Source organism: Nylanderia fulva, unplaced genomic scaffold (assembly GCF_048542155.1).
Source record: "Nylanderia fulva isolate GAGA-0341 unplaced genomic scaffold, ASM4854215v1 Scaffold811, whole genome shotgun sequence".
Classification (NCBI taxonomy): Eukaryota; Metazoa; Arthropoda; class Insecta; order Hymenoptera; family Formicidae; genus Nylanderia; species Nylanderia fulva.
Window position 1 is genome coordinate 24,881 of NW_028190930.1, and position 18,725 is coordinate 43,605.

At 30.0% G+C, this 18,725-nt stretch overlaps 1 protein-coding gene and 1 pseudogene across 1 annotated transcript; one reads left to right on the plus strand and one right to left on the minus strand.

Annotated features, from left to right (window-relative positions):
* Positions 1-2,300: 2,300 nt before the first annotated feature.
* LOC146719935 (uncharacterized) lies at positions 2,301-4,199 on the minus strand. The gene is made up of 3 exons (XM_085489389.1): positions 4,123-4,199; positions 2,759-3,747; positions 2,301-2,356 (listed from the first exon to the last, which is right to left on the minus strand). The coding sequence occupies exons 1-3, from the start codon at positions 4,197-4,199 to the stop codon at positions 2,301-2,303; spliced, it is 1,122 nt and encodes a 373-aa protein (XP_085345515.1).
* A 1,251-nt stretch (positions 4,200-5,450) lies between these two features.
* Positions 5,451-10,935, plus strand: LOC114938801 (uncharacterized; annotated as a pseudogene).
* The last annotated feature ends 7,790 nt before the right edge of the window (positions 10,936-18,725 follow it).

An 18,725-nucleotide genomic window follows, 5' to 3' on the forward strand; every position in this document is an offset into this window, starting at 1 on the left:
GTTAATTTTGCCTAGGATTCTACATGGGTTTGCAATGATTAATTTTTCATAGGATTCTACATGGGTTTGCAATAGGATAGGATTCTACATGGGTTATTATATACTCAATCCGACTACTTGTTTCCTCAAAATTATATCAAGTAATTGTGTAAATAATTTTTCTTAAAATATTCAAATAATTATATCAAATAATTATGTAAGTAATTTTTCTCAACATATACAAAACCAAAGAGCTTTTTGTTTAATCTCGTCAAAATAAAAGTCATTTTAAATCGGTTTAAATCATTTAAGTTATTTTTAATGAAATAGTAATCATATTTTATCATATGTCGAATATTTTACTTTCTTCTTTAACAAATTTTTTTTATCGTCGTCAAAATTGCCAAAAAATAAATATAGTGTCGTCAAAGTATACAATGTCGTTAAATTAGTCAATTTTTTATTTTAAAATAGTTTAACGACGTCGCCAAAGTATACGATTTATCGTTAAAATTTTGACGACCGTCGTCAAAATAGTCAGAAGTCGTCAAAATAGTCAGAAGTCGTCAAAGTAGCTAATTAGTACTAAAAATCGTCGTCAAAATGATCGATTGACACACATATATATATATATATATATATATATATATACCCACACAGAACATGACATCCAATGGATGTCCATATAGCCTCCATAGTTCCATGGAACATCTATCTCCACGATGGACGCTGTATAGATCTCTAATAGATCTCCATATTATCTCCGCGATAAAATGATCGTCTGTAAATCCATCATAGATGTCTAATAGATATCTATGATAGATGATAGATGAATAAATATTAAATATATTTGTATACGTATTATTTCTTTTACTTTTTAACAAAACAACATTTAATTTTAATTTAAATATTATTTATAATTCTCAAATGTATTGAAAGTACACTTAAAACATGTGATATTATATATCCTATTTTTAATTTTCTAAAATTTACAAATTCAACTTTACTAAATTCATAAATATAATATAAATATATTAAATAATAAAATAATAACACTAAAAACATTATGTTTCTAGTTTCGCATTTGCTACTTCCATTCGACATCCATTAGACGTACTCATAGATGTCATATGGATGTAATACAGAGTAATTATGGATATTTCAAAAAATGATGAATGGATAATGGATATCCATTAGAGGTTACATATGTAGATGAATAATGAACATCTACTAGAGATTATGTAGATGATTTATGGATGTTTCTAAAATATTTCTAGCTTAATTATTAAAGAAGACAATTGGAAACACACAAAAATACAGAAATTGTAAAAAATTTTTCTGTTTTTATTGTAAAATTAATAATAATCGCATATACAAATAAAAAATATACAAATCAATATAAATAAAAAATATTTTGCAATAACGGACGAATACATTAATAAAAACGTAATAAAAGAAATTTTTATTGAATTTGCAATTATATATTTAAAATAAAATACGTTGAACTCTGAAAACTATATAACTTATTATACTAATGTAAATGTATATGGATTGTCCATCTGAAACATACGTAAAATCTATTAATAATAAGGTTATTGTAAGATTTAGACAATAAGCGCGAATTAACCAATCATAATGAGAGATAAGAAGACTCGCGAGAATTATTTCAAAAATACTATGGTTGATCAGTTCGCTTTTACTATCTAAGTCTTACAGTATTTATACTTTTCTCTATATGTAGCTTACAGTGCTTTTAGTTTTTTTTACTTTAAAGTTGCGTTTCGATATTTATTATACTCAGTTTTTTGAAAATCTATATTATTAGTACATATATATGTAACTGTATAGTATTTTCAGTAATAATGGAATACATTCAATATGTTTTATTGCCGCTTACGTATCTTTATGTGTGTCATTGAGGCAATGTAAAATTTTTATTTACATGCAATGGCTTTAGGGCCTGAGGGCCATTGCACTGAATAATATTTTAGCATAAAATCGATGACACACATGTTAAATTTTTATTTATTTAATTTTTTTAAGAAGTCTCAGATCTGCATATATAAGTTATTTGAAACTTGTATATTGCGTTTCATCATTGACTTCCATGAAAATAATCTGAAAATAAACTGGATGTATTATTGCACATAAACAAAAATAGTGACAACAAATAAAAAATTCTGCAATATAACATAATTACACTAGTTAATTACCAAGCTATGTGTATTAAATAAAATAATTCATGTATTTTTTACTTTTTGATATTAATGAATTTTTTAGGATATTTGCATTATTCTTTACTTTGTAGCCAGATTTTAGGATTACTTGAATACCATCGGAAAATTCAACCACGATGAATCCTCGATCTGACATCTTCCTGTGAAATTTAAAAAAAGCATTTACGAGTAATCATGTTAACAAAGATATCGATTTGTATAAACTATGTATATATATAATATATATAATATATATATATATATATATATATATATATAGTGTGTGTAAAAAAGAATGTCTCAATTCAAAATTTTATCAGAATTTACTTTAATTTTTTATTAAACAAATAAAAACTCAAGATACAAATAATATAAATGTGCAGTACTTATAAGCGGTATCACTGCAAAATATCTTTCATTTTTGTATGGCAATTTTACAAATTTGTAATTAATTTTATTCAAAGGCCACGTTTGAATGTCAGATAATTCACTTACTTTAAAAATGTTTAAATAACTAGAATTACATATATGATTATAAAGTTCTTCAACAACTTTAAATTTACGACCAACTGCAATATAATTGCCATCACTCGATGTTGCAATATTTTCCAAACAGACAATATCCTTTTCTATAAGACAACAATTGTCGGAAGATTTGATTGAAATAATAAAATGAGAAAATTCAACCTTCGAAAATTGTGGATTGAAACAACCTGATATTAACGGTCCTTTCTCATGTCGATTCTTTACACATATTTTTGAAATGTCTGCATTGTTAGATTTGATTTTATGAAAACTCATTTCCGCATAGCGATTGTTAATTTGCTCTAATGGTTTCTCAGATTTTCTTAAAAGAGATTTTAATTCCTTCATAAAATTTTCAAATGGAAAAGCACTAAAAGTATTTAATGGCCCAAATTGTTTTACGTTATCAGTTATATGCAGACGACCGTGAATATTATGGGATACAAATTCGGGCCCGTAAATTTTGATGAAACATTCAACAAAATGTTTAAATAATTTATTTGCATATTCAATATATTCGACTGTACTATTATTTTGACATAAAATGCGAGTAGCAACATGTAAAGTTAAAAAGTTTGAAAATATATCAGAATTTACTTCTTTTTGTAATACAATCGGACCGGTATATAACAAAAATTGCCTTAATTCGGTTGCTTTCCATTGTGCAAAATCTTGAATTTCTCGCGGTCTTCTTGCAAATTCTTTTGGAATAAAACGTCTCATATCGAGAAGAGATTGAGAAATACTTTTTATTCGTTGCGATGATAAACATCTAGATTTAAGAGGATCACTTATCCATAATTTTATTAATTTCTTAACAACGCCAATGCATATCAAGTGCATGTAATCTAATGGAATTTGAGATACAATGTCAAAATTTGAAATGTTTAATAAAATAGAACGACCGAGATGATATTCTTCTTGAATTTGATTACGAAAACTCACGTCTGTTCTTTTTTGCCAATCAAAACCGGGAAAAACAAATTCTGTTAGCGATAAATTCACCTTCAATTGTACATTTGAACAGCTAAAATAACCAGTATGTCCTTTAGTAAGTGTTATGAATGATTTTGCAGGAGCATCACATATTATAGAGTGTATTGAAACTGGAAATGTTGTTTTATTATAAGTTACGCCTTATCAATCAAAACATTTATATCTTTTACAAATTGTTTTAAAAATTCATTTGCATCCGCGGGCTTGGTTTTACCAAAATAGCAACCAATAAGAAATACTTTTCTATGAGGCATAATTCGACCTAAAATGGGCCATAATTGATTCGAGTTAGATCGAGATATCGGCAAACCATCAATACCGATTTGAATTTTAATAGAAGATAAAACTGTACTATTATTCATACCATTACTTGCAGATAAAAATTGTAGAATACCGTATTCAATACCGATATGACAATATTGACCAGGAAACATATCTGTAATAACAGAAGATCGTGGTGTACGTAATAATGTCTTTGCACATTTTGGCAAATTAAAAAAAATTGGATGTACTTTTTTCAAACCAGACAATAAATGTGATAAAGCTACATGAGAAATATGATGCGTGATAGCCCATTGTATTAAAAATGCCTCAAAATCATTGTTTTCTTTTTCTAAATTATTATTATTATCATCCTCTATTATAAAAGTTCGTACTAATGTATTGTTCAAGGAAGTATCAGATTCGAAAATGTTCGTTTCCTCGAAAAATGATAAATTTGTTGTCTCTTGTACAAATGCGGAAAGAGCGTTATTAAAATTGGCGTGTAGAATTTCATCATTGTCATTATTCAATACGGAATTATTTTTAATTACACGCGAATTGGTTCTAGGTTCTTCATTATTACATATAAGCGGAAATAATTCATCACTCTCTTCTCGAATTAATCTACGGTGATATCTCGTTGAAATACGCGACGGATATTTGCGCTTCGGCATAATTATATATATATTGTTGTGTTTTAATATAAATGAAAATTATTTAGTAAAAAATATAGACTATGCACTTGCCTTATTTTCTGAATAACTCCTGTCCTGTCCAATATATAGTATCTTCTTTCCTGATAGCAATACGTGCGTCGGACACAATCCACCGTTTCGGAAGAGAGGATCAGGAATGCGAAACTGAGTGCGATCAACAACGTCGTTGCAATCGTCGTTGCTAATGAACAAACATAAATTAATTTACGGCGATATCTTGTTGAAATACGCGACGGATATTTGCGCTTCGGCAAGATTTTATATACGTATGTATATATAATTATTGTTATGTGTTTTATTATAAATGAAAACTATTTAGTAAAAAATACGGACTACGCACTTACCTTATATTCTGGATAACTCCTGTTGTCCAATATAGTATCTTAATTCTTTCCTGATAGCAATACGTGCGTCTGACACAATCCGCTGTCTCGGAAGAGAGGACCGAGAATGCGAAGCGAAGTGCGATCAACAACGTCGTTGCAATCGTCGTTGCTAATGAACAAACATAAATTAATTTACGGCGATATCTTGTTGAAATACGCGACGGATATTTGCGCTTCGGCATGATTTTATATATGTATGTATATATAATTATTGTTATGTGTTTTATTATAAATGAAAACTATTTAGTAAAAAATACGGACTACGCACTTACCTTATATTCTGGATAACTCCTGTTGTCCAATATAGTATCTTAATTCTTTCCTGATAGCAATATGTGCGTCTGACACAATCCGCCGTCTCGGAAGAAATGAGCGGGAACGCGAAGCAAAGCGCGATTAACAACGTCGTTGCTATAATCAACGACGTTGCTATAGTTGATCATAGCAACGACGTTGTTGATCGCGCTTTGCTTCGCGTTCCCGCTCTTTTCTTCCGAGACGGCGGATTGTGTCAGACGCACGTATTGCTATCAGGAAAGAATTAAGATACTATATTGGACAACAGAAGTTATCCAGAATATAAGGCAAGTGGCGTAGTCCGTATTTTTTACTAAATAGTTTCTTCATTTATAATAAAACACATAACAATAATTATATATATATATATATATATATATACATATATAAAATCATGCCAAAGCGCAAATATCCGTCGCGTATTTCAACAAGATATCGCCGTAAATTAATTTGTGTTTCTTCATTAGCAACGACGATTGCAACGACGTTGTTGATCGCACTTCGCTTCGTATTCTCGGTCCTCTCTTCCGAGACAGCGGATTGTGTCAGACGCACGTATTGCTATCAGGAAAGAATTAAGATACTATATTGGACAACAGGAGTTATCCAGAATATAAGGCAAGTGCGTAATCCGTATTTTTTACTAAATAGTTTTCATTTATAATAAAACACATAACAATAATTATATATATATATATATATATATATATCATATATAAAATCTTGCCAAAGCGCAAATATCCGTCGCGTATTTCAACAAGATATCGCCGTAAATTAATTTATGTTTGTTCATTAGCAACGACGATTGCAACGACGTTGTTGATCGCACTCCGTTTCGCATTCCTGATCCTCTCTTCCGAGACAGCGGATTGTGTCAGACGCACGTATTGCTATCAGGAAAGAATTAAGATACTATATCTGACAACAGGAGTTATCCAGAATATAAGGCAAGTGCGTAGTTCGTATTTTTATTAAATAGTTTTCATTTATATTAAAACACATAACAATAAAATTATATATATATAAAATTATGCTGAAGCGCAAATATCCGTCGCGTATTTCAACGAGATATCGTCTTTTCATTTGAAAATTTTATGAAGGAATTACAATGTCTTTTAAGAAGATCTGAGAAACCATTAAAGTAAATTAACAATCACTATGCGGAAATGAGTAAAATCTAACAATGCAGACATTTCAAAAATATGTGTAAAGAATCGACATGAGAAAGGACCGTTAATATCAGGTGTTTCAATCCACAATTTTCAAAGGTTGAATTTTCTCATTTTATTATTCAATCAAATCTTCCGATAATTGTTGTCTTATAGAAAGGATATTATCTGTTTGGAAAATATTGCAACATCGAGTGATGGCAATTATATTGCAGTCAGTCGTAAATTTAAAGTTGTTGAAGAACTTTATAATAATATATGTAATTCTAATCATTTAAACATTTTTAAAGTAATTGAATTATCTGACATTCAAAGATGGCCTTTGAATAAAATCAATTACAAATTTGTAAAATTGCCATACAAAAATGAAAGAGTATTTTCGCAGTGATACCGTTTATAAGTACTGCACATTTATAATATTTGTATCTTGAGTTTTTATTTGTTTAATAAAAAATTAAAGTAAATCTGATAAAATTTTGAATTGAGACAATCTTTTTTACACACACTATATATATATATATATATATATATATATATTATATATATTATATATATATATAGTTTATACAAATCGATATCTTTGTTAAACATGATTACTCGTAAATGCTTTTTTTAAATTTCACAGGAAGATGTCAGATCGAGATTCATCGTGGTTGAATTTTCCGATGGTATTCAAGTAATACCTAAAATTTGGCTACAAAGTAATAAGGAATTATGCAAATATCCTTCACATTTAAAAACGGATCAACAAATTCGTAAGGCAATTGAAAAAGAGGAAAAGCCGAGTTCTTCCTGGTCTTCCTTTAAAATTAAACGGATTTTTGGCGAGTATTGTAAGTATTTAAATAAAAAAGCTTTATGATGCTTCAGTTTTACTTATTCATTATACTTATATTAATATATTTTTAACATTTTCAGCGTCCTTACAGAAAGCTGATGCGGTAGCAGAAAAGGCCTTATATACATCAGATATGGATACTGAAAAAGAGACGAAAAGTAGAAAATATAGAGCGAGAAAAGATATATATTCATCCGAAAGCGAAGAAGAGGGCACAAGTGCAACTTTACCGTCTGCTCCATGTCCTCCTGTGAAACGTAATTATGAATAATTCTAATATTGCATATATGTATGTTAAATACATTATATTATACATATATAATATATATATATAATATATATATATATATATATATATAATATTATATATATATATTATATGTTAAATACATAATAGAAAAACTATAAATTTTACATGTATATAGATATAAAATTCATATCTTTTATATGTGTGTGTGTGTTAACATATATTTTATTATGCATATAAACACATATTGTGTTTAATCAAATTAAAGGTCCAACGACTGTACAATACAAATGAAGCAGTTCAATGTGAAAATACATCAGGTTCCACTATATATTTTTCGGATTCTACAAAAAACACAAAGGATCATCACAAGTTTCAAACTTGAACTCCACATCATCTCAACAAGGTGAGTAAATTCATTACATATTTCCATGTAATAATATAATACAATGTAAAATTTCATATTTGTAAAAAAATATCACAGTATTTAATTATTAAAAAGAATTAATGTTAAAAATTATTTTAAAAAATTTAAAAAAGTATTCCATAATTTTATATACACACATGAAACATTTAAAATAATACATAATAACAATATTAATAAAATATCTCAGAAATTATAATAATACCTGCTATACTCACATAAAGTGTGTTTACATTAAATGTATATTTATAATATATTTCATGTACAGATGCAAAATGACAACGATACTTCATACGAAATAGATGAAGAACCATGCATCGTTACAAAAGAAAAAATCGAAACAATGTAGTACATAATCGACATGTTAATAAAATTAAGGAAGTTGATCGATCTAACATATATGCGCGAGAAAATCGATATACAAATGAGGAAAAAGAAAATAACAATTTAAATGATCAGTCTTCACAAGCTGCAATTAGTAGTAAATATATAATAAAGATATAAGGCATAAAATATAAGCATATTTTAACAATAATTTTTTTAAATATTATTATGATTTTATACATAATAGATTCTCGACGTAACTATATATATATATATATATATATATTATATATATATATATGTATACATGTATTGTATAGTTTCACAGCATCTATTATATGTAATGTTTCACTACAATTAATTGTTTAAATTTTATGCATAGTTATACATATATGTATAGAATTCATTTTTAAAGTGAATTTTATATGCATTTGAAAAAGGACTCAAAATTGATGACATATAAATGAATTCTTTTCGAATATCTGTGCTATCTGGGTATTTAACTTTGTGTGTGTGTGTGTATTTGAAAAAAATGAAAAAAAAATAATTATAATTTATACATATTTTAATATTGTACAAAACTATTGATTTAAAAAAATTAAAACTATTAATTTCAAATAATTTCGAAAAGCAACATTTTATATATATTCTTTTTATTGGTTAAAATAATTATATACATATATCAAAATAATACATCGTCTTGTCTGCTGTATTTCTTGATAAATCAACATGTGTAATGCAACTTTAATTTATGTTTTATATATATATATATATATATATTACATACATTTATATGCATACAATAATACGTTACTGGTGTGTGTGTGTGTGTAGTATAAATTTCAAAATCTACATTTTGTTCTTTTTATTAGTAAACCTCTATTACTATCTTATATACCGAAATACCACATATGAACTTTTATATAGTATATAAATAATAATATATCGTATTACAAAACTATATATTATTTCGATATACTAATAGAGTTTTACTAATAAACGGAAAATGTAGATTTTTGAAATTTACATGATATATATACACACACATTTTATTCGTTTATTAATAATTAAAAATGCTATTTACAGTGGATCATTTAAAGAGATTGACTAGAGAAATAGCAACTGTAAAATACGATATGAGACAAGCACTATCTCTATTGGATATTTTAGTGGACAAAGCAACAGAAGCACAGAATGTGAAAATACGAGATTTTCTTACGAAGGCGCTGAAAATCGATTTCCTTTAGAACTAGAGCCAATTAACGGAAATTGAGGAAATTTTAAAACTGCTAATTCCAAGAGAACACTGAAATAGTAAGTTAGCACATATCTATATATTTTAGTAACTGAATACATAGGGTGAACCATTCATAAACGTTAACGATACTTTGTAAATTTTGTAAATGTACGGTCTGTCCCAAAAGTTCCCGAACTTTCGGGAACTTTTGGGATAGACCGTGTATGTATCCTAAAATATACATATGAAGAAATGTCTTATATAAACAATAATTAGTGTCATGGTTTTTAATACGAGGGACCATATGATAGGACCATATAGTTTTTGCTTAGCCTTTTTTTTATCAAGATATAAAGGTCACTTTTATTTTTTTAATTGAGGATACCCAACAACATTTAAAAAATCGAAAGTGACCTTTACATATATTTCGATAAAAAAAAGCAAAAGAGCAAAAAAATAACTGGTATGGTATCATATATGTCCCCCTTGGTACTTGCAACTTTTGTTCTAAAATCTTTTTCTTAATTGAATGCATATGTTACAAGATATTTTTGTCATTAACATTATAAATGGTTTACCCTATATATAATATATTTCCAATTATTATCAAATTTATAAGTTTATTGCATAATCAATTTTCAGTAAACGTTTCAATCACAATAAAATGTATTATGAAAAATAATTGGAAATTACTGTTAGAAAAAGAGATCGTTATTAACTTTAATAATAATATTACTTTATTCTTATTATAGCGCGCATATATACAAGCAATTGGTGGAACAGGCGTCGATGATGCGGTAAAGAGGACACTTTATAAAGTATTCTCAAATAAATTAGCGGAAAATTACAATTGGGAAGGCGACGTAGAAAATACTCCATTACAAAATTTAGAGTTAATAAAAGTTATTTTCAGTAAGTTTATACGTTGTTTATAAATAATTAATTTATAAACAAAAATGCCTTTGAATATATATATATACAGAGTGTATAAAAAGTATCGAACGGTGAAATATCTCGAAAATTAAACATTAAATATTTTCAGGATCCATACTTCACAATATCTCGGATTCTGATCGAACAAAAATACAACGAAGAGTCATGGAGTGGTTTAGGCATTCCAAGGCAAGACACAATAATGAAAAAAAGCGGACCGTTAGAGACGAAAACAATGGTTCACCCGATCGCCATTCATCAATGGAAAATTCAAATTAATATAATCTATCAAAGATCTTAATAATCTATAATAGAGTAAAATCTATAAAAGATCTATAAAATTAATAATATATAAAAGAAAAAGTACATTATTATAAAATAGTAAAAAATATATTTTATTTAATACCACATAGCTTGATAATTTTAATTTGTTGTCACTATTTTTTTTATGTGCAATAATAATAACATCCAGTTTATTTTCAGGTTATTTTTATGGAAGTCAATGATGAAACGCAATATACAAGTTTCAAATAACTTATATATGCAGATCTGAGACTTTTAAAAAAATAAAATAAATAAAAATTTAACATGTGTGTCATGAATTCAATGCTAAAATTTTGTTCACGTGTAATGGCCTCAGGCCCTAAGGCTATTGCACCGTAATGAAATTTTCACATTGCCTCGATGACACACAAAGATGTAAGCGGTAATTTTAAAACGTATTATTAATAATTTTTATGTATGTTTCAGATGGACAATCCATATAACATTTACATAATTATAATAGTATATAATAAGTCAAATAGTTTTCAGAGTTCAACGTATTTATTTATTAAATATTTAATGCAAATTCAGTAAAATTTCTTTTATTAAGTTTTTATTAATATATTCGTGCGTTATTGCAAAATATTTTTTTATTTATATCTAATTGTATATTTTTTTATTTGTATATGACATATATAATTTTACAATAAAAACAGAAAAAATTTTTTACAATTCTGCATTTTTTTGTGTGTGTTTCCAATCGTCTTCTTTACTAATTAAGCTAGAAATATTTTAGAAACATCCATAAATCATCTATATCATCTCTAGTAGATGTTCATTATTCATCTAATTAACCTCTAATGGATATCCATTATCCATCCATCGTTTCTTTGAAATCATCCATAATTTACTTCTGTATTACATCCATATGACATCTAGAGTATGTCTAATGGATGTCGAATGGAAGTAGCAAATGCGGAACTAGGATGTCTAGTAGAAGTCCATAAGAGTTTACTGGACGTCTAATGGAGGTTTTGAATTTCCATGATGGACGTCTACTGAGTCCATTAGAGGTTTTTGTTCCGTTGCGGGTAATATATATATATATACACAAATTTATATACATAAGTGCTTTTTATACCTTCTTCTTCTCTTTTATTCTTCCTTTTCTATCTAAATTTACATGTTTAGTGCACTGTTTGTAAAGAAAAATAAAATAAAATGAAAGATATTGATTCTTGTCGGTGTGAATATTATCTTATATGCAAGTTTTATGTCTTTTTTTCTAATTTTATTTTATTATATTACATAATATAATGCACTACAAATTAATCTTTAAAATATTTCCTATTACTTTTTGCTACCTTTCTGACAAGTTTTTGTTGCGAAAAAAAACACAATCTCGGTTTAAACTGCAATGAAATTGTCAAGTCATTTTCGTATCTCTGCTGACATCTCACAAAACCTGTCCAGCTAAAGCATGCTGCATCAACTGGAATAATGATAATCCGAAGGCGTCAAATCAGGTGAGCACGAAAAAAAACTTACCAGCTTAAGTTAAAGATAGTTTACTGAGTGATTTGGGAGCAATATACGAGGGTCACTATTATATTTCGGGAATAGGAACAAAACAAATAGTTAAGGTGTCGAATATATTTTTATTGTTTTTCAAAGTACTCGCCACGATGGATCGATACACTTTTGCATGCGCTTAACCAATTTTCAAAGCATTTATTCCATTCCGAATGAGGTATCTCCAAAACATGATTTTTGAACGCTTCAATAGCTTCTTCGGGCGATGAAAATCTTTGACCACGCAGTTTATTCTTCACGGATGGGAACAACAAAGAAATATGGGTGCCAAATCAGGGCTGACGGCGGTATGACCCATCAATTCGATGTTTCTGAGTGCTCCAAATAGTCTCTGTTTGAGCCGATGTGTGAGAAGCTCGCATTGTCATGATGAAGAACAATCCGACGTCTCTTGTTTGTTTTTCCTATTTCACCGAAGATTTCTGGCCAAACAGATGGTTGTGTACCACTCAGAATTTACTGTTCTACGATCCTCTAGAGGCACTGTTGCAATATGATCAGTTTTTTCGAAGAAAACAGGCCACCATTTCTTTGAAGTGCTTCGTGCGCGAACACACTTTCGTTGGATTTGGTTTCATCTTGAACACCCATACAGTCGACTGCTGCTTACTTTCGGGCTCATTACGAATATATCCATGATTCGTCACCTGTCACGATTTTATAAACGTCTTTTGAAGCACCGTGATTGTATTCTTAAGCATTTCTTTGCACCAATCGACACGAGCCTTTTTTTGAGCGATTGTCAAATTATGTGGGATCCAACGCGAACATTAACTTTCGCACAGCTAAGTGTTCATGCTAAAATCGTATATATGCTGATGGAACTAATGCTTAGGGATGCTTCAATCTCACAATAGGTTACATGACGATCTTGCTTAATCATTTCGTGCACAGCATCGATGTTTTCTGGCACTACAGTCGATTTTGGACGACCTTCACGAAACTCGTCGGACAGCGAACTACGACCACGATTGAATTCACTATACCAGCGATACACAGTGGTTTTTTAATGGAGCTTCATCGCAAAAAGTCAAATTAAGTTGATTTGACGCACTCTTGTTGTGATAATCCACGTCGAAAAGTCGTAAAAATCATCGCACGAAATGTTCACGATTCAGTTCCATTTTTTGCCGAGACGAAACTTTCAACTAATATAAAATAAACAAATAGCGTCCGTATGACAAAATGTTCTGAGTACGTATATCGTCAAAATGTCAAAACTTTTCGATGTGAACCGTCAGATGGACTCACATGACACTCAGTGTGCCAATTCCCGAAATATAAATAGTGACCCTAGTTGTGACTATTTTATTAGTAATTTTTTGGTCAATGCGGCATGCTTTAGCTGGACATCATAATTAAAATAAAAAAAGACTACTAAAACTTTGCATATATGTCTATAAGCTTTTCTGATCTATTTACATCTATTTATTCTAATAATTTAATCTCTGCGCAGAAATATTGTAAAATCACAAATATCTTTTTAGCAAACATACCTTTGCACTGTATGTAATGGCCCGCTCTCTCGAGAATCAACGCTCTATTGTACTCTAACGCTCTCTCCACCGATTCGCGCAGAAACACCCTTGTAAGTCCGAGCTGATATTGTGACTGCGCCCTCCTTTGGCGCGGCTCTGTCCAAGGATTATCCTGCAGAGCTCCTTGTTGAGCGATCCTCTAGGCAAATGCGTCAAAATGAGGGTATCGATACCAATCCACCAAGTGTCCGACTGCGAGGCAAACCGGGTAGCCAGTCTTCCTGATGCGGATGTTTCTAACATTCCAGTGTATCTCAGCTGCTCGAGTACACAAGACATGTTAAATTTCATTTGGTGCTTTCTCGGTGTTGGCTTAATGCAACGGACCAAACACGGGTTACATCTCTAGGGCAAAATGAAAATTTTCACAACTATTCGTCTTTCCTGTCAGTTTTTAATATCTCACCGATATTTAATATCAATTGAAATTACTTACTAAGACATAGATTCAATAGCTGCTGCAAGCTATCGTGATGCAATAAGAAGGGTTTCCATAAGAAAGATTTCAGAAGAAGCAGAATCCCAAAATGTCCGTCTCTCCCTATCTCACCCGCACAATGCCCCGGAAACGGGCCCCCCCCCCGGAACCCCGGCCCCCCCCCTAGCAGTTGCGTTGTACATACGTATGTACCGTTTTCCCGATTGCGTCAACCTTGGAAAATTTACGCGCGCCCCATGAAACGAAAATACTATAAGATTTTTAGGTTGTTCTTTACTCTTAGGTGATCATAGGGGGTGCTAAGAGTACAGGAAAAGATAAGGTGTGAGGAGATGGAAGAGAGATAGGGAAGAGAGAAAGAAGGTTGTCGATAGAATGGTAGAGGAAGTGGAGAGAGGATGTATCAAGATAGAAGAGAGAAGATCCAAGTAATATACTAGTATCCAAAGATAGAATACAGATACTAATATTTATCCTTTTAAACAGACCTTCTCTAGTCGCAAGTGGGCCGGGGTGGCGCTCTGGATGGGGGGCCTTCTTGCTTACAGCACAAATTATCTTTTTGGCGGTAACATCCTTTATTCCTTTCGTTCACATTTATTTGAACTCTTCGCCTTCTTGTAGTCCTCCTTTTCTTTCTTTTAAAAACATTTAACTAAAATAAAATATATAACACAAAAGTATCAATTGGTGATAATATTATAAAAAGTATTAAATTAAATATCAAAAAACACAAGTTCTATAGAAAAGTATATGAACTGATCTTGATGAAGTAATCTTGAACACGTCCAAGGAGGAAAAGAGAAACCTTTAACTGATTTTTAACATAATCTTTCACTTTACCCGGCTGTTAACTATAACCTTCAGATTTACATCTGTCAAAACGCGCGATCTCGCTTGCGACGACAGTTGCCACGAAGTAGCCCAACGAAAGAAACCAATCAGCCGGGAACAAGCGACAATAATACTTTCGATGAAATGGCGGAGAATCGATGGTAATGCACTTTTCAGATTAGGAGTGATAGCGGAGATTTGATAACTCCGTTAGATTTGGGCATATCAGATTTTTCAGAGTTTCAATGATTATTTTTAATTCGTACTGAGTTTGTCTGTAACGCTTTCTTTATCAAGCAAAATGGTCCACTATTTAATATTACATAAAAGAAGTAAACAGATCAAACAAAACTTGAACATTTAATTTGTAAACAACAGTAATTTCAACATTCAGAATATTCAATACGATTGTCAAAAACGAATCAAAGGAACAAATTGGACAAAATCTTAAAGAACAATATTATTTTCTTTTTTAAAGAGAAAAACATAGTTAACAGGTCAAACAACATATTCAGAAATTAAACATAATCCTAACTTATATTCAAATAAAGAACATAATATTATGGACGGTTCAGAGCCAATTGGTTTATAAATTTATTCTAATGTTATAATTCCGAAAGACATGAGATGTTGTTGCAACTGGGCGAGTTTAGTTGACCTTTTACATAACACTGATTTTAACTATGACTTCATAAAAAAAGAGTGACCAAAAAAATCGCACCTTTTTGGGTCCTCGATTTTGGGATTGAACTGTGTGCCAAATGTACATTATAATGAGAACATTCATCACCAGATAAGTTTCAAAGGTTGAGGTGACAAATATTATCAGAGGTAGGGGGGGGTCAAATTCCAACATGGACGTACTATTTTTTGCTTCGAAGCAATTCAACTAGATTTCAGCGAAGTGGATAAATGTAAAGAGCTTATCCCCCACGTTTTTTAGAGCTCTCGAATTACCACATCTGACATTAGATTGAAAACTGACAAAATGGTGATTCAATATGGCGACTCTAAGACGAAATGTTAGATTTTATAAAATTCATCAAATAAACTTAAGGCTACAGATCACTGGGTTAGATAGTGTCTAATCAATTTTAAATCAGATATCCGAAATTCAAAATGGCCAATTCAATGTGGCTGAATACCTGAAAAATATTGATTTTTCCAATGCAATTTATTTGAAGAAATCACATTATTTATCTTGTGATTGTGTAAATCTATTCCCTATGTTAAAAACATATTGAGACTATCTCTTTCTTATTTCGTTTTTTTGGAATTGTTATGGATACATCGCATATATTAGGATTGGGTATGTGTACTCCATGATCTGAGCATATCCAAGGAACCATACGATGGTCATTACGTGGCTGCAAACATCCGACAGTTGTGCGCCACTTTCACATGTACAATAGTCCTCTGTAATTGAATTTCGTCCTGTTTTAACTTTATCAATGAGTACAAAATAAGTTGTGAGTGCCGTCAAATGGTCCAAGTACAAAAGTATAAATACACTTGACAAATACACTTTCTCTGATTATTTCAAAATAGAGTAAAAGTCTTCAGACTCAAGTTTAATCATTTCTTTAAAATCTAGTGTTAAAAGTAACGGTATTAAATTATCTTTCCAATTTTATATTTATTTTTATTTATGTATATGTAAGTTTTATATAAATAAAATAAAATAAGAAAAATAAAATAAAAAGAAACAAGTGATAAGAAAAGAATAATTTCTTAGAGTAACCCTCATAAATTAAAAGATATTTAATAACATGTGCATTAAAAAATTCATTTTTTTCGTGCACAGCTTCCCATATTAAATTGAATTTAAATATTTGATTTAAAATTCATTAATAGCAATCCAAAAAATTCCAGGATATGTAGCCTAAGTTATTTGACTGAATTTATTATAAAATAAAACATTTTGTATGTAGAGTTCGCCCATATTGAATCAGTCATTTTGTATTTTTAAAATCTAATTTCAGATGGTATTCAGAGATCTAAAAACCGTGGGATAAGCTCTTACACTATCCACTTCGCTGTTGAAATGTCTTGAGTGAATTGATTCGAAGCAAAAAAGATAGTAAGTAAGTGAACTTGACCCTCCCCCCGACTCTGATAATATGTTGCACATCCAAACTTGAAACTTTCTCTTGTGATTAATGTCTCAATAAGGTTAACATTGGCACACAGTTCAATCTGCACAAAGACGGGACCAAAACAGGGGCGAAAAAAAACCTTTTTTTGGGTCACACTTTAGAATATAAGTTAAGAAACTTCTATTGTCCAAAACGCATATATCAGAAATAGAGGACTACACAAGTTTTAACTCTCTTCCTAATATTCCTTAGCCGCGTAATAACAACAATAACATGTATAAAATTAAATTCGAAACTAACAAGTATTGAAGAAAAACCCCAAATCTTCATTTTGACCAGAGCTGATAAAGGTAATGTCACTGTCGCTTTAGACAAAAATGAATACATAAATAAAATAAAAAACATGCTACAAGATGACAGCACATACGTTTTGTTAATAAAGATCCGACTAAAAAATTAACCACTAGCCTACGAGACCTATTACTTAGATGGAAAAATAAAAAATACATTTCTGTACAAACTTATAAATCTCTACTATTTACTGACGGCATTCTTGCAAGAGCATGCGGTCTCCCGAAGATCCATAAAAATAATTGTCTATTCAGAATTATAGTCTCCTCAATTAATAGTCCACTCTACTATCTTGCTCCATTTCTACATAAAATTATGAAAAACAGCTTTCCAAAAGCTAACAGCCATATAGAAAATAGCTACGAACTGGTCAACAAAATTAAAGATCTTAATATTGACAATGATTTTAAACTAATATCTTTAGATGTTGTTTCTCTTTTTACGAATATTCCAATCGAACTGGCATTAAAAAGTGTCTCTGATAGATGGCAATATTTGGCTGAGAATTGCGACATTCCGAAATCAGAATTTATGACAGGATTAAACTTAGTTTTAAATTCATCATTTTTCACTTTTAACAATAGTTTTTACCGACAATCGTATGGCACTCCTATGGGATCGCCACTTTCACCTATTATAGCAGACATAGTACTTCAGAACATTGAAAACAAGCGCTCAATCTTTTAACATTTACACCACCTATTATTTTAGATACGTAGATGACGTTATATGTGCTGTTCCATCTCATCAAATTCAACAAACTTTAGACATTTTTAACTCTTTTCACAATAGAATTCAGTTTACATTGGAATATAACAATAATAATAGCCTGGATTTTCTCGATGTCACGCTCATTTTAGAAAATAATTCTATTAAGACTGATTGGTACCATAAATCAATTTCTCTGGTAGATATTTACATTACTTTTCACAACATCCTCCTTGTCAAAAAAGAGGAACAATAATTGGATTGGTTAACAAAGCATTTTTATTATCGCATCCAATTTTCCATACCAAGAACTTAAAGCTGATAATTGATATATTAATTAATAATGGTACC

Excerpts from the sequence above, each read along its gene's own strand:
- LOC146719935 (XM_085489389.1), bottom strand. The coding sequence starts at position 4,199 with ATGTGCAAAGACATTATTACGTACACCACGATCTTCTGTTATTACAGA. Across the intron at positions 3,748-4,122 it reads TGGTCAATATTGTCATATCG|CTGTTCAAATGTACAATTGA; the intron begins GTATTGAATACG and ends TGGTTATTTTAG. Across the intron at positions 2,357-2,758 it reads CAATTATATTGCAGTTGGTC|GAAGATGTCAGATCGAGGAT; the intron begins GTAAATTTAAAG and ends TAAATTTCACAG.